Source organism: Rhinopithecus bieti, unplaced genomic scaffold (assembly GCF_001698545.2).
Source record: "Rhinopithecus bieti isolate Rb0 unplaced genomic scaffold, ASM169854v2 scaffold_2439, whole genome shotgun sequence".
Lineage (NCBI taxonomy): Eukaryota > Metazoa > Chordata > Mammalia > Primates > Cercopithecidae > Rhinopithecus > Rhinopithecus bieti.
The window spans coordinates 548,588-572,023 of NW_016804232.1; the positions used below are offsets into that span (position 1 = coordinate 548,588).

The 23,436-nt window shown below is 37.0% G+C and overlaps 1 protein-coding gene across 2 annotated transcripts in view; it reads right to left on the reverse strand.

Moving 5' to 3' along the window:
• The window catches only part of VPS41 (VPS41 subunit of HOPS complex), a 191,804-nt gene that overhangs the window by 89,300 nt on the left and 79,068 nt on the right, over window positions 1-23,436 (reverse strand). For both annotated transcript variants that reach the window (XM_017867372.1, XM_017867371.1), the window contains exons 5-7: window positions 19,589-19,663; window positions 10,869-10,931; window positions 7,527-7,592 (exon numbers count right to left, since the gene is read on the reverse strand). In XM_017867372.1, the coding sequence (XP_017722861.1) occupies window positions 7,527-7,592; window positions 10,869-10,931; window positions 19,589-19,663 (204 nt within the window). The remainder of the gene's footprint in view (window positions 1-7,526; window positions 7,593-10,868; window positions 10,932-19,588; window positions 19,664-23,436) is intronic.

Genomic DNA, 23,436 nt, shown 5'->3' on the forward strand with positions numbered 1-23,436 from the left:
TTTTAAAATATTTACAGTTTTATAAAAGCTTCCCGTATTGACTCCTCTTTGAAAAGGATTCAAAATCCAATTTTTTATTTGCAGATCACTGCTGGAAGCTTACAGAAGCTGGTTGACACTACCATCTCTGTCCTTCAGGTAAAATTTGCCATTTCAAATTTTCCTCATTTCATTCACTCCAGTCCTTTCCTTGTTTGCTGACTGACATTTTCCAGCTTACAAAGCAACTTGTCCCTGCGGCCAGGTCCCCTCATTCTATCCCACCATAACGCCAAACAACTGACTATCTCATTTCTAAAAGTGAACTCCACTGCAAACGGCATCACAACAATTTAATGACTTGTCAAAGTAGTAGAACTAGTTATTACAAAGTATATTTCAGAGTTCAAAGGTAAAGGTCCTATGAAGCTAAAGTTTACCTGCTGAGAGGGAAAGTTGGACAATTAAAAAAAAAAAAAAAAAAAAAAAACTCCAGACAAGATTCACTTGGCAGATTTATTTCTAAAATAGAAACTTCATTTGCCATGCTCCTGTATTAGAATTCTTGCTACACAACAAGGTTACACTTACAAAAAAAAATTCATTGGTTCACATGTTTGAAAGCTCTCTCCAATGGCACTTTCAAGAGATGTGCTTTCTCTTTTCTTTCTTTTTTCAAGATGGAAACAAAACAGAATTTGGAATAAACTTTTTATGCTCATGTGTCAAGCACTGGAGTCCATAAATCCAGCTATTGCATTCAACTACTAAGAAGACACCTTGAAAACCTAAAATAAAAGTTTATGCCAGACAGAACTATAGCCTCCTAGTCCTAGTCCCTGGTGGATAAGGAGCTATCTCTAAACACCTAAGAAGGAGAACTTTAAAAAGGAAGTATCTGTCAAACTACAGTTTCAGGTTTTCTTCTGCTGCATTGCTATATTCTGCAGTACTATTTTGAAAAGTATGTTCTAATTACTTTAATAATTTTTATAGGAATCAAAAATTGTAATAAGACTAAACAACTATTAAATATAATAGACATCTCTCTCAAATTTTCTTATGACTTCATGAATATCTCATAGTGGTCCTCTACTTTTCTACTTAGTTCTTCTAGTCTCTGTGCCACTTTAACCCATTGTTTGTAGAAGGTGGCATATAATTCCAAGGATTTATTTGGCTGTCAGTCTAAAGATCAGTGTTCTTAAGGGTTAAGAATGTCTTTATTCCACATTACACCTTCATTTGGCTAGTCTTTGCTCCAATTTTTTGAAGATTAAATTATTTCTTAAAGGCAGAAAGTCGTAACCTCCAGTTATCTGATATATGTCTTTATTCTCTTTTCCCTCTATGTGATCTGCCACCTGTTCTCAACAAAGGAGGGATCTTGGTATCTGTGACATATGATTATTGCAAGGTTATAACCATTTGCTAAATGTTGGGCTTTTCAAAATTGTTCTGCCTAGTTTATGTTGCTAGTTTAAAATTGCAGCTGAAAGGATTTGAGCAGCTACTGAGCCAATGTAGTTGTTTATCTCATTTGTCAAAGATATAAACCTCTATAACTCAGTTACAAAAAGAGCAGCTCCTGCTAAAAATTTGCGAACACTTTCAAAATGAAAGTGGTCATTTCACAACAGTCCTCTTTTCTTAATGTCACCTCCTACATGCCTTTAGTTTTAACATCAAAGATATATTTCTTAATGAAATTAGAAAAACACATCCTAAAATACCTCAACTAAATAAATCTATTTCAAAACAAACAAAACACACTAATGTCAAAAGAATGTAGCATCAATAATCTTTACAAGTATATACCACACAACATGTAGAAAAGGAAATTCTCTGGAGATTTCTGCAAATCACCCCAGGCTGATACATGTTTTAAAAATCTCCATTTAACCATATGCAAACAGATCATTATAATTTATCAAGTGAATGGTACTTTTTACTACTTACTAAATACATATTTACATGATAAAATTTAATGGATCCAAATAAATCAAAGTTTGTATGTTACAAGTCATTAATTTGTGGACACAGTTACATGTTTCTAAAACCTTCAACATAAGTAAAATGAATTATAATGGCTTTTTAAATAAATTATTCTAAATCACAAACTATTATCACACTTTTAAAAGACTTGTTTTGTCATACACACATACACACCTCTCCATCTAGATAGATAGATAGATAGATAGATAGATAGATAGATAGATAGATAGACAGATCTCATATATATATCTTCTTTAGTAAGTGGAAATAATTTGCTTGTATTACCTTAGGGTGCTTTAATCGTACTGGGAATAAAAACAGGTTTTCCTTAAAGAATGATGATATATAATGGCTTTTTAAAGGGAAAGAACCCCAAACCAAAGTTTTAAGAGTACACAGTCTTTGACTTATGATTATTTGACTTAACAATTTTTCAACTTTATGATGGTACCCATACAATGACTCATTTTTCACTTTCAGCTTTCAATAAATTACATTATATATTCAATACTTTATTATAAAATAGGCTTTGTGCCAAATGATTTTGCCTAACTGTAGTGTTCTGACTACAATTAACAGTAGGCCAGGCTAAGATGTGATGTTCAGTAGGTTAGGTATATTAAATGCATTTTTGACTTAATGATATTTTCAACTTACAATAGGCTTATTGGGACAACCCCAACTGTAAACTGAGGAGCATCTGTAGTTCAGCTATCATCCCATAACTAATTACAGAAAAATTAGTGGCTTTGAAACCTAAAAGGGACACTGGCATAAAGATAGCTATATAGACTGGTAGAATTCAGAGTCTAGAAATAAACCCTAACATTTATGGTTAACCAATTTTCCACAAAGGGCCCAAGACAATGGGAAAGGAATAGTCTTTGCAACAATGATGCTGGGTCAAAAGAATACATTTGGACTCCTGTCTCACATCACACACAACAATGAACTCAAAATATGTTATACACCTAATTTAAGAGTAAAAAATACAAAAGTCTTAAAAGAAACAGGCATTAATCTTTATGACCTTGGAATAGGCAACAGGCAATGATCTCTTAGATACAACACCAATAGTTCAAGTATAAAAAAAAATTAAGATAAATGTGACTTTATTAAAGTTACAAACTTTTGTGCCTCAAAGGATACCATCAACAACAACTCATAGGCTGGGAAAAAATATTTGCGAATTATGTATCTAATAAGGAATATCTGCCAAGAATTTATTTTTTAAAGTTTACAACTCTATAATTAAAAAAAAAACCCAATTAAAAAATGAGTGAAGAATCTGAATAAACATTTTTCCAAAGAAGATATGCAAATGGCCAATAAGCACAGGAAAAGATGGTCAACATCATCAGTCATTAGATGCAAGTCAAAACCACAGTGAGGTATCACTAACACACACCAGAGTGATTATAATCAAAAAGAGAAAATAGAATGAACATTGGTGAGAATGCAGACAATTAAAACCCTCATATATTTCTGATGAGAATGTAATATGGAACAATCACTTTGGGAAACAGTTTGGCAACTCTTCAAAATGTTCAACATAGTTACCATATGATTCAACAATTCCATACTCAAGAGAAATGAAAACACATAGCCATAAAAGCCGTACAAAAATGTTCATAGCAGCATTATTCATAATAGCCAAAAAGTAGAAACAATCCAAATGTCAATGAAGTGATACACGGATGAATAAAACATGATAGATCTACACAATGAAATATTATTTGGACATAAAAAGGAATGAAATACGGATACATGCCACAACATTGATGTGCCTAGAAAAATAAGGAAAGAAACTAGACAAAAAGGCCATATATTACACGATTCCATTTATATGAAATAACCAGAATAGGAAAACTTATAGAGAAAGAAAATAGATTAGTGGTTGCCTAGGGATGAGAGGAGGGGAGGAAGGAAGATGGGGAATGACTGCTAATGGGTACGAGGTTTCTTTTTGGGGTGATGAAAGTGTTCTAAAGTTAGATTATGTTGATGGTTGCAAAGCACTGTAAATATATTTAAAACCATTAAACAGCATACTATCATCTGGTGAACCTCATGGTATGCAAATTATGTACCAATAAAGCTATTTTAAAACATCTCAAAAATAGATGGCTTAATACCAATTACTTACACTGACATGGGTAATCACGGGATTCCTCACTTTAAACTATCATACACGTGCTTTTCTCATGCCCCAAATACTAAACCTTATATACAATATACGAAGCTTTTCAGTGTGTTTTTCCTTTTAAATTATTTTAGTCCCGAATGTCTAAGTTAATAACAAAATCATTTTTAATTCAATTTTCACCAGATGACTTTAACTGTTTTATTTTACTCTCATTTTATATACACATAAACATTTTGTGTGTGCTTGGAAAGAGATGTCAACAGATGCATTTTTGGAGAACTCAATAGGAAAAAAAAAATTACTCTCATAGAAGACTGAATATAGAACAGCCTGTCAAGTAGTCAGTGACAACCAAAGAGACAAACCAAACCCCTGATGTTCTGCCTGTTCAGCACTTTTTGAATTCTACTTATTTTATTGCTTATCCCAATGTCCAACTTTCTATAAATTCCAAGCTCTTCTCATGTTACCTCACCAATAATTAGATGCTAGATTACTCTGCTGTTCCTGCACTGTTCATGGATCTACTCAATGGACTCTGACCCAGACTGCTGCATGCACACTGTCCTTTCTATGGATGTCTGCAAATGATATCATATGCTAAGTAAAAGGATGAAGAATATGTTAAACTGACACAGTTCACCCAGACATCCTACAGGGAGACAAGACATTCATGCAGCAGAATTAATGTGGCAAACTTGATGAGACTACAGGTATCCCCTACAGCAGAAAAGCAATTATTAAACTTCACGAATACACTGATTATTAAAGAACACAGGCCGGGTGCGGTGGCTCAAGCCTGTAATCCCAGCACTTTGGGAGGCCGAGGCGGGTGGATCACGAGGTCAGGAGATCAAGACCATCCTGGCTAACATGGTGAAACCTCATCTCTACTAAAAATACAAAAAATTAGCTGCGCGTGGTAGCGGGCGCCTGTAGTCCCAGCTACTCCGGAGGCTAAGGCAGGAGAATGGTGTGAACCCGGTAGGCGGAGCTTGCAGTGAGCCAAGATCGCGCCACTACACTGTAGCCTGGATGACAGAGCAAAACTCTGTCTCAAAAAAAAAAAAAAAAAAAAAATACACAAACCAACACAGCAAAATCTCTCCTCCAGATCTTCAGTCCTAAGAACACCTGGGTTTAAATTTCAGCCTTGTGAACTTATGCTATATCACTGTGATGGTATCAACTTGATTGGATTGAAGGAAGTACAGTATTGCTCCTGGGTGTGTCTGAGGGTGTTGCCCAAAGGAGATTAACATTTGAGTTGGTGGACTGGGAGAGGCAGACCCACCCTCAATATGCATGGGCACAATCTAACCTAATCAGCTAATCTGACCACGATGGCCAGAATAAAAGCAGGCAGAAGAATGTGAAAAGACTAGACTGGCTTAGCCTCCCAGCCTACCTCTTTCTCCCATGCTGAATGCTTCCTGCCCTTGAACATGACTCCAAGTTCTTTAGCTTGGGACTTGGACTGGCTTCCTTGCTCCTCTGCTTGCAGAGACGGCCTATTGTGGGACCTTACCTTGTGATCTTGTGAGTTAATACTCCCTAATAAACTATTTTTTATATATATATATCCTATTAATTCTGTCCCTTTAGAGAACCCTAATGCAATCACACATAAAATTTCTTAACCCAAAAAGCGTTTAGTTAAGAAATACGAGAGGAATGTTAATGCTACTCTTTCCTGAGGCTGACAAAGACAAGTAAGGTAGTTATTTTTTCAGGAGTGGATCAGCTGCAGATCTAAGCTAGGGAATGTGAGATTAGGTCTGTAATTCCCACTACTTAGTCCCCTGGACATTTTTACATGAGGTGAATGCGACTACAGCCTAAGAATAACAATGGACTGTGAGATGCGGGAAGGGGGGGCTCTCTAGCAGAAATCAAAGCTGGCGTGATCTTGGCTTTATGTCGTGGAATGGAATCAGGATCTACCAACCCGCCACTCGTGACAAGTCATGGAAAGACCAGAAGGTTTTCCTGCCCTATCATTCTATTAACTATTGAACCAAGGGAAAATGACAGATAAGTATCATAAAACATAAAACATTTAAAAGCATTTAGTAGCTGGGCCTCAAAGCAGCTACTCCAGACCTCTCTACTATTACAGAAATAGCTACTTCCTTTTCACTGGCTCCAAACCAAACAGTAAATAATATTCGGAATTCCAGTATGGTGATTGCATTTATTATAAAAATAGTCTTTAAAAGATCTCTAGGTAATAAAAACAGAAAACAAAAAACTAATTTGACTTATTCTATAAGCAGACAGATTCTTTGAGAATTTACTATATCTATAAACAGAAAATGTTAATATATGAAAGTTTTTCTCTCTTATTTCTCTTTACATTTTTTAAGAGACAGGTTCTCCCTCTTTCACGCAGGCTGGAGTGCAATGGTGCAATTATAGCTCACTGCAGCCTCAAACTCCCACGTTCAAGTGATCCTCCCACCTCAGCCTCTTGAATAGCTAGGACTAGAGGCACACCACCATATGCAGCTAATTTCTTAATTTTTTTGTAGAGTCAGGGTCTCACTCTGTTGCCCAGGCTGGTTCCAAACTCCCAGCCTTGTGTGATTCTCCCACCTTGCCCTCCCAAAGTGTTGGAATCATAGAAGTGAGCCACCATTATGCCCAGCCCAATCTCTTATTTTTAAAATAGCACTGAGATAATAAAACGTGCCATAAACATGTCAGTGAAGAGTAGCCATAACTGTTCTAAAAGTTTATTAAGGCCGTCAAGAGATTTTCTACAAGGGAAAAAAATAAAATAGGAAAAAAAAAATTGGTAGTTTAAGTGTGCTTTTGTTATTTTTAAATGGAAGGGGCAATATTTCAAAGCTCTAGATGTAACAGCTCTCTTAATTTTCTTGTCCTATACCTACTTCAAAGAAATGTAGTGAGAAGCTGGGCGCAGTGGCTCACAGCTGTAATTCCAGCACTTTAGGAGGCTGAGGAGAGTAGATCACCTGAGGTCAGGAGTTCGAGACCAGCCTGGCCATTTCTTTATTAGAGACACGGCGAAACCCCATCTCTACTAAAAATACAAAAATGATCCAGGCATGATAGCGGGCGTCTGTAATCCCAGCTACTCATGAGGCTGACGCAGGAGAATCACTTGAACCTGGGAGGTGGAGGCTGCAGTGAGCCAAGATCATGCCACTGCACTCCATCCTGGGTGACAGACAGAGACTCCATCTCAACAAAAAAAGCAATGTAGTGAGAAACAGTGAAGCCACAACTCCCCCAAGAGATGATGATCATCAGATTTCATTACAACTGTCTTTCTTGAATTTCTCCTAATGAATAGCCAGACATTAAATTAAGGATAAATTGTAGAGTAAACATACAACACCCCTCAAGGCTACATACCAAGGTAGAGACACACAACACTTACCTTCTTCCCTCCGGTCACAAACTGCTTGCAACTGGATCTCACGAAATGTGGGTGCACAGCAATAATCTACAAGAGAAACAGGACCCAACTCTGGTTTAGGAGTCATAGCTAAAGCACAGAATGAAAACCCCTGATACAGTTCAAGCAGCATGATCTAAAAATTATCCTGAAACCTTGGTAGGAAATAATATATTCAAATAATATTTTACAACAACTGATGACATCTGAGTTTTCTTCTTGTGTGAAAAGATTTCTTCTCTGAAGCCAGGTCAAAGCTCAAAGAGCAGGATAAGTCAGTTCTAGTTTCTGGCTGAGGACCCCTATGAGTGGATGCCCCCTGTATAGAGGCAGTAAGGGAGGTCGGTCAAGGCAGCAAGATGTCACAAGTATTTCTAACTGTATACAATTTACAGAAAACAAAACAAACAAACAAAAAAACAAAGAAGCCAACTAACTCATTGTCCAAGATGCCTCCCAATGATAGACGGCACCAAGTAGCAATGCAGCCTCCCAGATATTTAGCCCACTTACACCAAGACCCCATCAATGGAGAGATAACAGAGCTACAGGCCCAAAGAGCTAACCGTTCAGGACTTACCTTTTTACATACAACCTGTTCCTGTGGTTCTCATCTGCTTCCCACTCATCCAATCTTTCCCCAGCCCCTTTCTACCCAGGTTTCTCTTAAGGTTGCCCCACCACCCTTGTTACTGTTTCCTTCATTTGCAAGGGCTTTATGATTACATAACATCATTAACATCTTGGAGAGGGGGTGAAAACAAAAGCCCTCATGGCTCCACTCAGTACACCTCCATCTTTGGGGCTCATCTGTTGTGGCTGTAAGCTTGCACAGACTCCACCTCCTTCTCTCTTTATCCCCAAACCACCCATGAAATCACCAACTTAACTAATTTTGTGTTTTTCTAATTTAACATAGAGAATTTTTTTTAGGTAAACACACACACAAAATCCCACACAATTATACTTCTATAAACCTTCATTTAAACATATTTTATACTTGTATTAATTGATATATTTCCTTCCTACAATGGAATAGATTCCTCTTCCTACAGTGTCATGTTTAAGGCTTAGCATATGACCCTTCATTGCTCTACACTCCTCCCTCCCAAGTTAGCCCTTCTTCCCTTCAATACCTTCCTAATCCATCCTCAATACCAATATTGAAGGATTCACACATTCTATTGTTTCACATTCTGAAAATCTCCCCCTAGCTCTCTCGTAATGCATAACTGTAGATTTGTGACTGATTCCAAACATCTCTGCTCCTCAATCACATTATGTTACCCTTTTCTTTCCCTTCAGATGTAAGAAAATAAAGCCATCGGGACCATTGCCCACAAGTGCTCCTCCTTCACTGCCTAACTTGCAATAGTTGGGCTCAGTCCACTTCCTTCATGCCTGTTTCACAGGCAGAGAGGGTCTAGGACTCTTTTCCAAGATTATCTTCTCTACCTAAGCTGTTGATCTCATTGCTTAGTGCTGCTCCAAGCATTCTCTTTTATTTTTAATCTTTTCCTCTTTACTGGTTTTTGCCATGAACCAAAACATGATCGGCAGAAACCTTCCCAGGACATGGCCCCTCTCTCTACCAGATGATGTCTCTTCTTTATTACCAAATTTCTTGAAAGAAGAGTCTCTACTGGTTGTTTCTACTTCCTCACCTCCAATTTACTCCTTCATGTATAGTGACCCTCCTGCTCTGAAAAGAGTCCTCAGCAAGGTCACCAGTAACTTCATAATTACCACGTAGAATGTCCTTGTTTGAGTCCTTCCCGCTATTTAATCTCCACACTGCATTTGATACTGCTGACCACTTCCTCCTCGTAGAAACCCTCTCTCCCCTGGCTTTTCTGACACTATTATTCGGGATTCATTCCAGTCCCTCCAACTGCTTCTTCTTACACTCCTTTGCTGTTTTTTCTTCCACAGCCTGAGTCTTCAAGTTAGAGTGTTCCAAAATGTCACCATCGGTCTTCTCTTCTCACTCTACAGCTCTAAATTGGGTAATATCTTTTAAAATAGCTTCACCTTATTCAACTACGGTTATCATGCTTGTGTTTAAGGGCCAATCTCCATCCTGAGGCCCATATTCCTGTTTCCAAAACCTCTGTAACATCCCCACCTGATGTACTACACTTATCTAAACTCAAGACCAAACTAGCCATGTCTTTACTCAAACATACCCTACTGCAACTGATGGCATCCAACACCCCATCCCCAAAGCGAGAACCTGAACTGACAGTGAGCTCTTCCATCTTTCATCACCCTCATCCAAGCCATCACTAGGTTCCCTAAGTCTATTTAGCACAGGCTGTCCAAATAAATTTCATCCACTCCATCTTGAACGCTCACTATCACTCTTTTCATTGAGATCAAGTAATGCCCTGCCTAGAGTATTATATTAGGCTTCTAAACTGTCTCTTGTCCCCAGTCACTCTCCTGTTTATATCACCCTCCACTTCAGCAAATTCAACTTTTTAAAACATACATCAGACCCTATCTCTCCTTTACCTGCTGGTCAATAAATGTTTGAATAAACAAGTGAAAAAAATAAATGACCTCTTCCTTCAACAACTATAATAGACACTTCAACTACCATATTTTTTATCAACAACTAGTCCTTCTGACTCTTATCTGTCCTTCAATCAATACTGTGTACAGTCACTGTATTAATTGTCTTAAAGCTCAGCTCAGTTTATTTACTTTGTTCTTAAATATTCAGTAATTTCTCCTTATCTACCAAATGGAATCCAAATTCTTTAGCCTGAATGTAAAGCCAGCCCAATCTTCCTCCACATTCTCCTGTCAAATCAGTCTTTTATGTACCAAATAAAATGGACCACTTGCTATTTCCTGAACACAAGTTGAACTTTCTAGCCTCTCCATTTCTATTGTGTCGTTCTTCCACATGGAAAACCAGCTTCTCCCATCAGTCCCTCTCCATTTATTAAAGCCAAGTTAAATATCACTCCACCAATGAAGCCATCACTGACAAGAACAGCTAAAAGTGATTCCTTTCAGATTTGGAATGCTTAATATTATTTCTACCTCTTTGAGTCTTTTATCACAGACCGTGTGTGTGTGTGTGTGTGATCTCACTCACTATAATAAAATACCCTTGAAGACAGACTGAGATCACAATAACAAAATACACATTCTGTCTTCTTTCATAGCGTCTAAACAGTATCCAGTACATCTGAAGTGTTGAACAGACACTTACTGACAAAATTAATACAGAAGTGGTAATGTTCAAATTACTGTAATCCATATTGCCTTACTTGAGAAAACCCTTAGAAAAAGTAAAACTTGCTGAATACTTACTTTAATTGGACAGTCAAAAGTCTCATGAAATTCTTCTCCAGAATACAGTCCAAATACCTGCACCTACAAAGAAAATGGATTGTATCAGTTCACCATGACAGCAACAGAGAAGGTTACTGAGTCAGTATGAACACATACGATCAATAAGAAAAGTAGAACATTTAATAATTCTAAGGCCCTATGACCTCTAGTAAATATCTAATTAAAACAATCCCATCGGCCAGGTGCAGTGGCTCATGCCTGTAATCCTAGCACTTTCGGAGGCCAAGGTGGGTGGATCACCTAAGGTCAGGAGTTCCAAGACCAGCCTGACCAATATGGTGAAACCCCATCTCTAATAAAAATATGAAAAGTAGCCGGGCATGGTGGTGTGCATCTGTAGTCCCAGCTACTCAGGAGGCTGAGACAGGAGAATTGCTTGAACCTGGGAGGCGGAGGTTGCAGTGAGCCGAGATCGCACCACTGCTCTCCAGTCTGGGTGACAGAGCGAGACTCCGTCTCAAAAAAAAAAAAAAGAAAATCCCATCAGGGTGAGGGTACTTTGCTGCAATTAAGCTTTTATAAGCATTCCACGGATAGAGTTCCCTTCAATCACCATAAATTGTATTAAATGCATGCCATTAAAAAAATGAAACAGATTTGAACAAGTTATTAATATTCTTTTATAAACTTCCATAAGCTATCCCTAAAGGAACTATTTTTTTCATCCCTTAAAGGAAAGGGAAGCTTTTTTTAAAGTCTTTCTCTCATATATAAAATAAACCAACCACGTAGATCAATGTGGTAAGAGATTAGGTGAACCACACTTAACTCACAACCTTATGCTGAATCTACTGAGAACACAGAAGTTCCTGCTTACCAGTGTCTCCCTTAAAGTTGTTCCAGGCTACTTTATTCATACTTAGTATATTTTCTGAGTGCTTTACTTAACAACAACACCACAAAAACAAAACTGAAATATAAAACACATGCTATAAAGAATACAAATCATAAATTCATAGCTTGACAAATTTTTATGACACAAACATATCCCGGTAACCATCATTCTGATCAAGAAATAGAAGTCAATAAGCTCCTTTGTTTCCCTTTCCAGTAAATAACACCCTCCAACTAATCACTACCCTCAAAGCTATTGCCATGGATAAGTTGTGCTGGTGTTAGAATTTTATAAGTAAGGAATCATATTCAATTTCACTGATTTATTTCATTCATTATTTAACATTTTATTTGTGAGATTTAGCCACACTGCTGCATATAGTAGAGGTTGGTTCTTTGCCACTGCTGTGTATTATTTCAATGTATGAATACATCAAAATTCACATATCCATCGTCCACTGATGACCACTTAGGTTGTTTCCAGATTGTGGCTATCACGAATAAGGCTAAGAACACACTTTGCAAATCTTTTGGTGCACTTATACACATATTTATGGTGTATAACAGAATGGAATTGTTGAGTCATAATTTATGTGCATGTTCACATTTAATAGGCAAACCATTTCACAAAGTGGTTTCAAATTAATTACACTCTCACCATGAGAATGTTTGAATGTTTGTGTTCCCCCAAATTCATTACGTTGAAACCTAACCTCCAAAGTGATGGTTATTTATACTCTCAGCATGAGAATTCCATGAGATCTATTTGTTAGCTTGGAGCTAACAAAGAGTACTAGAGTCAATGAGAACTATTTCCCAACATCTGAATATGTTCACACTCTCTTTCTAGTCTCTAGTAGAGTGGTATTATTCTTCTATAACTTTTGCGGGAATTCATTGGTGACGCCATCTAGGTCTTATGGCTTTGCTATGGTCTGAATGTATGTGTTCTCCCCAAATTCAATGTGTTGAAACCTAACCTCCAAGGTGATGGTATTAAGAAGTAGGGCCTTTAGTAGATGATTAAGTTATGAAGGTGGAGCCCTCATAGGTGAGATTAGTGCCCTTATAAGAAAGCTTGAGGTAACTAGCTAGAGCCTGAGGTAACTAGCTAGAGCTGGAGGTAACTAGCTAGAGCCTGAGGTAACTAGCTAGCTCTTTTGCTCCTCTGCCTTCTGCCACACAAGGACACCTCATTCATCCCTTCTGCCATGTGAAGTTACAATAAGACGCCATCTTGGAAGCAAGGAGAGCAGCCCTCACCAGATGCCAAATGCTGGCACCTTGAAATTAGATCTCCCAGCCTCCAGAACTGTGAGAAATAAATTTCTATTGTTTATAAACTACCCAGTCTAAGTATTTTGTTATGGCAACACAAATGGACTAAGACAGTTTCTTTGTGAAAAGGTTTCCAATTATAAATTCCATTTGAAAAATAAATATAGGACTATTCAAACTTTCAATTTCTTCTTATTCTAATCTTGGTAAGTTCTGAGTGATTCATTCTTTCAAGTCCCAAGCAGGAAATTCACTTATGTTATAATTTTGGGAAATGGATTCATGCATTAAAATTAAAGTTTTTGGGACCATCCACTCATATTGTAACTACTGTTTTCATATACTTGTGCCAAGTTTGTTATTCGGGTCCCACAAACAAGTGATAATATAAGGTAAAACAGAGGGAATTTCATTTTTCCTGAGGCCAGTCTTGAAATGTATTTTGGACATGGCAAATACACATATGCCCCCCCATCATCTGGCTTCTCACTGTTCGGAGGCTATAAAGTCATTACTTTTATGGAAATATATAGGTATAGGATAATATAACAAACATCTTATAAAATAATGGCTAAGAAGCAGAAAAGGAAAGCACTGCATTCAGGGTTTCACTTTACTTGGGGAAGTTTAACTTGATGGACCCCGACAGATCTAAGAAAACCAGGTGAAAGGAAGAAGGTTCCTGAATCATGTGAATCTTAACGGAGTGAATCAACAAGTGGCCACCTTGGTGAAGCTACCTCAGTATGAACACCTGCTCAACTAGCACGCTGAACTTCTCCTAACATAATCTATTTCTTTTCAGTACAATAAGGTCATGTACTGCATGGTCTTGTGTGAAATCTCACACTACTGCTACTAACTCACATCCCTAAATGCTTCAACATGCTTTACCTCAGTGGTTCTCAAACACACTTGTACAGTTAAAATCCCTGGAAACTAATGGCCAAATCCCACCCCAAACAAACAAAATCAAACTTTCTGGTGAGGTGAAATGATATTTTTGAAGTTCTGCACAATTGGCAATGTTCTGCTGTTCCTCATTTGGTCCTCATAGCAAAAATGCTAGGTCTGAGAGCAAATATCATTATGCCTGTTGAACAGATGATTCCGTAGAAAATGACTTGCCTAAGGTCATAAAATCATATGCAGAAGAGTTAGAACCAGAACCCAGGCATTCTAAATCCTGTTCTTCTACATGTTATCTTTATATAGGATAAACTGAAACTTGCAAAACAGAAAGCTATCTTTTTACATAAAGTGTAAGAAGAGTAGAATAGAACAATAAAAAACATTCAAAAGCCTTAAATATGTGCCAAACTGAAAAGAACATGAATATCAGACTTTGAATTAAGGGTACTGTATGACAGAAATTGAAATTAAATGAAGCCAACTATTCATTCAAATGGATAAACTTCCTTCTGCCTTACAGATGGGATAAAGGTAATTTTTAGAAAAAAGCGATTTCTATTATGCAGAAAAGTATATGAGATGTAAACAAATGAAGCATAAGCCTGCAGAAAAAGACTGACAGATCAGTAAATGTGTGGATAAATACAGGGATTGTGGATGTAATGTTGAAAATTAAATTAGGAATTGCCAAGGATAAATGTCCCTTTAAAAATTAAAAATGCATATTCAAGGCATAATAGTATAGTGATAAAGAGGAATAAACAAAAAGAGAACAAAATCAAACAAGTTCATAGTAAACAGGCACCGATATGCATACTATCCTTGAGAATTCGCCAGAAGCAAAAGTATCACTGTCATACCCACAGCAGGGGCTGGAGGAGTAACTGTTGAAGGTGGCAAATCAAGAATAGAACTCTCTGGTCAGTTTCTATTGCTATGTTTATCTGAGCAACATTTTCCTCAACTGTTCTTATATTCTATTTCAATATTAAAAAATATAACTTCACAAGACAAATCTCATAAGCTTTATCAGTATCAGCACGAGAGTGTTTTGTAAAACCTTCAACGTTTTGGTTCATTTCACTACTATGACATGCCAAACTAACTGGTCACAGGTTATACCACTAATGCTAATAAAATCCCAAACAATTCTCATTTATTTCCCCTCTCTCTCCCTCTTTATTTATTTTGCCATGTTGTCAGTGAAAATCACACTTATCTGTGAATCCCTTCGCTTTTGGGAAGAGCTCATCCGAGATAAGAATCACGTAATTAAAGGTTACAAGAGAGAGGACCCTTTTGAAAATGGTATCTCCTGTAGAAGCCCTAACAACTTCCCTGAACCTGCTAACAAAAATACCTAATGAAGAAAAAGAGAAAATTCCTAACAACTGGCCAGAGAACCAAGCTCCTGCAAAGTCCTGGGGGACTTCTCATTAGCTGCAAACCAGAGAGCCATGTGAGTACCTTAGAAGTATGTAGTATGTGTTTTATTACCTGAAATAGAGGAAACCTACCCTCATGAAACAGTAAGGGATGTAATCATTCTCCACTTTAGCATGAAACTCTATGTAATTTGCCAACCAGAATACTGGGCAACAGCCCTGATGCAGAGAAACTAGGACAGAGGTGGCCAGAGTGCTATACAACCTTCCCAGTTAGACTTCCCTTGTAACAGCCTCTTTCAAACTTCCACTTCCAAACAACACATTAAAAATCAAAATAGGGTGGACATGTGAACTGTCATTATACCTCCAGTAGTAGCTAGAGGGACTCTGGTGGTCAAGATTGCTGGTTTTCATATTCTCCACCCAGGCTGACTATCAGAGACCAGAGAGTGATGACAGAAGCCTCTAGTTCCCCCTAGAGAGCTGCCTTCATCTAGTTACGGGAAACTAAGCTCATTTTAGGGTCCCTGTTACTGAACTAGCGTGATTCTAAAACGCCCAAAACAATAACAAGGGCAAGTCAGACACTGAATCTCTTTGCTAACCCAGGTTCAGAAAGAGATCTCCCTGTTCTGGAATGGATAAACAAATCAAACAGAAAGCACAGTCAAGGTCTATTAAAAAAGTCCTGCAGAACATTCCAAAGACTCAAAGGGAGAAAAACCATGTTTTAAGAAATAATATTAACCAGAAACCAAAGAAAAACTAGAAAACTGTTCGGCAACCACAATAAGAAGATCAGACCGCTATGAACCTGGAGCAGAAAAACAGGAAGATGACAACAATGATTATAATAGTAACTCACAACTAATAAGTGATTCTTCTGTTCCAGGTTCTATTCCAAGTAATTTACATATATTAACTCATTTAATCCTCCCAATAAGTAGGTACTGTTATTATCCCCATTTTACAGGGGAGGAAATGGACTGAGGCACAGAGAGGTATAAATAACTTAGCAGACATCATACAGCTAAAAAGTGACAGGATAATTCCACTGCTAACCACTAGACAACACCCGCCTGACACTCCACGGCATATAAAAAGTTATAGTTTTTTAAAATTAAATATATATCAGGCTGATATGAAAACAGAATTGGGAAAGATTTCAGAAAAATTAAAAATGCAAAATGGAATAAAAATCTACTCCAGGAAGTAGTAAGACACAAAACAGACTTTGGAAGAAAAGTGAATCAGCGAGGGGCATAAACAAGTAGAGAAACTCTCCCTGACTACACAGAGATAAAAAGCTAAAAATGAGAAAGCAAAGTACATGTGTGAGACATCACACAATATGAATGAACACTTTTCTGTACAACTTATGTACTGGCAAAAGGAAGAGAAGGGTAAATAGTGCTTAATCATTCACCCTTTTGCCTTGAAAAGTTCAGGTACAAGAATGGGAGACAGGAAGAGGCCAGACTGCAATGGATTAAACATGAATGGTCAGCAATACAAACAATTAACACACAACTGACAGCTCACCACATACCTGCACCTCGCAACACTCCTCGGAGGCCTCCCACTGCCAAGCTGAGGAGAGGGAGGCACTGCCAAGCCCAGCAACATGCCCAACTTCACACAGCGAGTGGGAACGCCAGCCCAGGCGGCTGGAATACAGAGCTATGCTCTTAGCCTCTAAGCGATATTGCCTTCAGCTTTATACTATTGAATTTCTTTGAAGAAATGAAAACAAATGCAACTGAGGCAATCATCAAAATTATAACTGAAGTAAACTTTTCTGAAATGAAAATAATACTTCACTGTATGGATCAAAAGGACTGATTGTGCACCAGACAAAATTAATGAAAAGAGACCAGAACTAGACATAATTTAGCAAACTGAATTACACAGACCATTTATTACTGTTGTTGTTCTTGTTGTAATTATTATTATTAGTCCAAGTTCCAAGGCAGGACCAAAAAAAAAAATTGTAAAGGTTTTAGAAAAGAACAAAAGTAAGCTGGCTTCAGACGTGTCTGCAAAAATAAATGTCAGAAAAAAGGGAACAACATCTCCAAAATTTTGAGAGAAAATATTCCAACCCAGAATTTTATACTAAATTATAGTTTACATGTGAAAGCAACATATGCAAGCGATCCCAAAATAAACCTTGTATGTACTTATCCTAAAAGTTTTCTAGAAACATATGCCAGTAAACTGAAACTGAACACACACACACACGATATATGTGTGTGTCTCAAAATGCAGAACTCAAGTGTAGAAAAGTCATGACAAAAAAAGATTGAAAATGACCACCGGCTGAATAAACAGTATATTTTAAACAACTGATGGAATTACGACTTGAAAACTGAATGCAAATATCAAAGGTTACCCTTGAAATAACCTAATAAATAATTATCTATCTAGGATCCTTAACAGACTGAAGAAAAGAAAAAAATACCCACAAAACCTATTTAAAGAAGCATTAGATTTAGGTATCTGGAATGTATTCGTGTAATGTCTTTATGTTTTTATCATCACTAACCACTTTACCAGATCATTCTATACTAGCTTCTCAACTTTCACAATACTGACTAACCCACGGTAAGGGAGTAGCTTACATATAAGTATGTGTACTAAAAGATTTATTTTCAATTCTATCAATGTTAATAAAAATATGGGAAAATCACTTCCCAAAATATATCATAGTTCCACACCAAAATATGGCAGCTATAAATTTCACCAAAATAGGAAACCAAAGGTGTTTGACAAGAAGGGTACCATGAGATAATCTGAGGTTCATCTTATCCACCAGACGGAGTAGCTAATATATTCCACTTTGGTGCATTAAATAATAATTCTTCAACATTTAAAGCTCTGAAAATTCCTAGATGAAGTATTTAGTAAAATTCATTTCCAATTTTAAAAAAAGTGAGTACTATCTTTCAACAAATTAGTTCGATTAAATTGATAACAGCCCAAAAGGAATTCCTCACCTTTAAGAAAACAAAATGAAGACTATCTTTCTTTACAAATACATGAACACAAAAAATGTTTCAGCGGTGTGCATAATTCTTCTCAATTTCTGCACAAACCAACTCCTCCCTCATCTCTCTCTGATAATCATGACAATCTCAGAATTTCTGAAAGTACTGTAAAATTTGACAGTGCTTTTTGAAAAGCACTAGTGTTCCAATTACTGTTGCAAAAGACTCTTTGGGCAACATTAGGCTTAGATCTATAAAATGCATTCTTGTATGTCAAGAGACTTCATGTTGCTTTCTGTTAACAGGTTAAATGGGTATATCTCTTTTACACTGAGATATATATATTACTCTTTTACACTTTTAAACTTTTACTGTTTTTAATTTACCCATCTTAATGGCCCACTGAATTTAGGGCACATAAAAAATACAAAATTAGATTAGAAAATCTGCTTTACTCAGTAAGGAATATGTAAAGATCTATAATGATTCTTAATGCACTCTCTCAAACTGTTATTTTAGAAAAGTAGCTTAAATACACTATGCATTAGAATTTTATCATTGCAAACCAACATTAGAAAAGATTTCCATCGACTTAAAAACAAAAAAGACATTCTTATAAGTGGAAAATCAATCACCACAACCATTAAATGTCACAGCTCAACATCAGCAAGAAGCACTGATAATTGTTAGTTATACACTGCACAAATGATGTACGTCCTTGGTCGAGGAAGTAGGCACCAGGTTTTTAGAAAACTGTACATATATTGATTTCACATTTATTTAATGTGGCCATTGTAAGACACTTTATTCTTCTGATAAACTATGATCGCTTATCAAAAGATTCTATAATTCAAGAGAAACATTCATAACTTGTGTGTGAAAATGAAAACCACTGGCCCACAGAAATCATGCCCACAAAATCCAATTTTGTGGATTTATGGCAGAAAGGCATTAAACTACTATCTTGCAGGAACTGCAGACTAGTCACTGAAGTAGAAGTGGCACGGTAGTAATGATTAAGGTGACACGTCACCCTGCCACAGCTGTTAATCAGCTTAATACTAGTTACATTATTGACATTCTTGTAATTACTTTTCCTAAGGCACATTTATGCAAAATATATTTTATTTTAATTATGACCAATCAGAAGCAAGTTCAATACTCAGAAAGAATAATCCAGATTGTCTTAATGCAGGTATATAGTAAGCAAGGTGCTGTTCCGATCACCTGGGGCTGGCGCCACAGCAGAACTCTCAGCATGACCACATCCTTGCCATACCTTGCCATCCTCTGAACACACGCCCATGTGCTCTCCACTTTCATCCAAGCTAATCTGATTTATCTTCACAGGACTCTAAAAAGAAAAAGACGAAAAGATGTGTAAAACTTCAGGAACATATGTATCAACAATCAAATGTCTTTGCTCTTTGTAAAATAGTAAACTCTTTGTTTTCTTCTTAAATAATGACAGTTTCCAACTATCTTACACAAAGCACAGTAGAAACTAACTATGAGAAGAAAAGTAAGCCTACAACAGCTACAACATAAGCTTGCAAAGTAGCTTTTAAAAAATATTTAGCCTTAAAATGGTTTGGCTTGTTGATAAAATAAATGTAAATATGCAAAGTTGAATGTGAGATCTTCAGGTGAAAAATATATCAGAGCAAGCAGGCAAAGGTCAGGGCAGACCAAGGCTCCCAGACCCCAAAAAGGCCACCCACTGATTGATGCTGTTGAAAGACATTCTGACATGGAGATGAGACTCCTGGCTACAAAATCCTTTCTCATCTCGATCCCTAAATCACCACACGAGCGACACTCCTGAGATGCAGCCCATGAAAAACAAGCTAGCTCCTTAAAGTTCCTAGAATGTTAGAAGAGTAAAGGTCCTTGAAGATAGATATTTGATCTATTTTGTAGAAGAATAAACTGAAGCTCATAGCAGGGAATCAAAAGAGAGAAAACAGAGGAGTCAGGGCTGCAACCTGGAAGGAGTGAAGAATACTGCACTGGGCAGCAAGGATCTACAAAGAAAGCAAAAGCTGATCTGGGAAAGCACCTAGGCCAGCATGTCCGGACTTCTGGCTGAGAAGTCTAAATGTTCAGCTTCTATAGTCTTTGAATAAATTCCTTCCTCAAATTGAGCATCTTCTGTTAATAGTTTCCTTATTCAGATCGTGGGTTCATCAAACAACAATTTTTTAATATCGATTTTAGTCTTGGCAAATATAAACTCCACAAACCTCTGATTGTAATTTCTTTGGCATCTGGTTGTAAGCTGCCTCAAATTTACAATTTAGTAAGTGTGTGCAGCCTAGGTTTCCTTTCCAATATGGTACTGTCCACATGTAGCCTTTAAAACTGAAAGTTAAATTAAAATTCCATAAATCAGTTCCTCTGTTGCACTAACACATGCCAAGTGTTCAACGACTACATGTGACTTGTACTGGAAAGAATACAGATCACAGAACATCATCACTGCAGTAAGTTCTACTGGACAGCGTTGGTCTATGCTGAGAAAACTGAGACCCAATAATGAAAGCAGCTAAGACATCAAGCCTTCTTTACAAAGCTCTTCTTTACTGCAAGTTACACTTAGTAGATTTTCTTTCTATATACATGTTTATGTAATTTGTTCTTGGACTCTGGTATTGAAAAGCTCATGGCCTATCCTAATATTCTGTAAATCACATTATATCATTTCCAAAGACCTAGCATACACAAGATCTGTTATTCAACCCCAGAGGAAAGTAGTCAGCTAAGACTGGTTATCTCCATCTCACAATGAGGAAAATGAGGCTTCAAGAATTTATGTGAGTGTCTAAAGCCACAGTGCTACTAAGGGCTATGCATGCCACACAATAGTATTCCAAGTGCAAATAAACCAAAGTTTCCATTACAACATGTTTCTCACTGAATGGAAACCATTTGTGCCATCACATTAGCAACATTATGGGGGGAAAAAAATGATACCTCTAAGGTAAAAGAATCCTTTTTCCCACGTACCTCTATTAGCAATAGAAGGTTTTTTTTTTTTTTTTTTGACTTTTTTTCTGCCAACGATCAATATTCATTGATTCATTTCCCTGACTACTAATAAACTTAAGCATTTTTCTTAAGTCTATTGGCCAATTAATTTGCTCTTCGGTAAACTGCTTGTTCACCTCTCTTACTCATTTTTTTTCTATTAACATGTTTGTTGTTTTGTCAATCTATAAGAGCTCTTTTCTATTTTTAGGGGATGAAGTATAATATTTATCCAGACATTGTATATGCAGTCTCCTATTTTTTTTGCATGATGGTTAGTACTTTATTTCTTATATTTAAGTCTTTCACATTTCAGAATTCATTTTCTTTTTTTTTTCAAGACGGATTCTAGCTCTGTCACCAGGCTAGAGTGCAGTGGCACGATCTCAGCTCACTGCAACCTCCGCCTCCTGGGTTCAAGTGATTTTCCTGCCTCAGCCTCCCGAGTAGCTGGGATTACAGGCACGTGCCACCACGTCCAGCTAATTTTCACACAACATTCTGGGTTTTCAGTTGTGGTCTCTGTCCATTCCCATATCAATTTAGCATTGATTTAATTATAGAGGGTGTACACAGTATGTTTTGAAATCTAGTAAGTCTCAGTCACAATTTTTCACATTTTCTTTGGCTTTTCTCAAATATTTATTCTTGTGAATTTTGAGATCAAATGACCCCAATGTTGCTAAACATAATGGTCCTTGTTCAATCCTAACTTACTTCACCTAATTGGAGCACGTAGCACCACTGATAACTCCTGACTTCCACATCTCATGGTTCAGTCCTTGCACCTCTTCTTTTTTACATCTATACTCAAAACATAATATTTTCTCCAGGCCATGGAATGACCCCTGTATTTTTATCTCCAGGTTGGGCCTCTCCCTATTCCAGACCAGTATCTAAGATGGTTTCTTTTATATCTGTACTTGGATGCCTAATATGCACCTCATCTAAAACATATCCAAAACCAAGATCCCAATATTCCCTCTGGAAAGGGCTCTTCCTGATGGTTTCCCCACCTCAGTTAATGCCTTCTTCTAGTTGCTCTGGGAAAAAACTTTCAAGCCACTTTTGATTCCTGTCTTTATGTCCACTCTGTATTCAATCTTTCATAATTCCTATCACCTCTTCTGATGAAATTTATTCAGACTTGGACCACATTTCACCACCCCTACAGCTGCTATCCTGGTCCATCATTCTAGTAGGGATTATCATAATTGTCTCCTAAGTGACTTTCTCCTGCCCTAACTCTCCTAGAAATCTGTTCTCAATCCCAAGCCTGCACAGCGACATTGTTAACAGGTTAATAAGAGTCATTCCTTTGCTTAAAACCCTGCAATGGCCTCCTATCTCAAGAAAAAAGCCAAAATGTTTACTATGACCTGACAGTCCTAAATTATCTGGCCTTTGCCTTCCCTCCAACTTCTGACCTCATCCCCTCTCCCCCTGGTTCTCTCTACTCCAGTCCTGATGACCTTTTGCTACTTCTCAAGCCTTAAGGCCTTTGCATTTGTCCATCCCATGCCTGGAATGCTTTTCTGCCTACTCTGCACTGCTAATCATCTTCTCAGTGAGACTCTGGCCAACCAATCTAAAAGTTCAACATTTTACCCAAACATTTCATAACTCCTCATTGCTTTTGTCTCCTTAGCACTTGCCACTATCTTAGTATATCTTTTACTTATTTATTTTCAAACTCACTAACTAGAATATTAACTTCATGAGAGAATGTTCAAAGAATAAAAAATTCCAATTCAACATAAATTCTTCCAGAGAAAAAAATAAAAAGGAAATGCTCCTTAACCCATTTTAACAGACTAGGATAACCTTATACTAATAAAACTCAACAAAAATATTAGGAGAAAGAAAAAGTACAAGTAAATCTTACCCACAAACATAAATGAAAAAATCCTAAAGAAACGATTAACAAAGTCAACTTATAGAGAAAATCCAAATTTATTCCAAAAATACAAAGCTGATTTAACCTATGAACACGAATTTTCTATACTGATAAATGAGAAAAATCATAGAATCTTATCTCAATGGATACAGGAAAGTTATTGGTGAACTCAATTATCCATCTCATGGTATGTAAATAAAAAA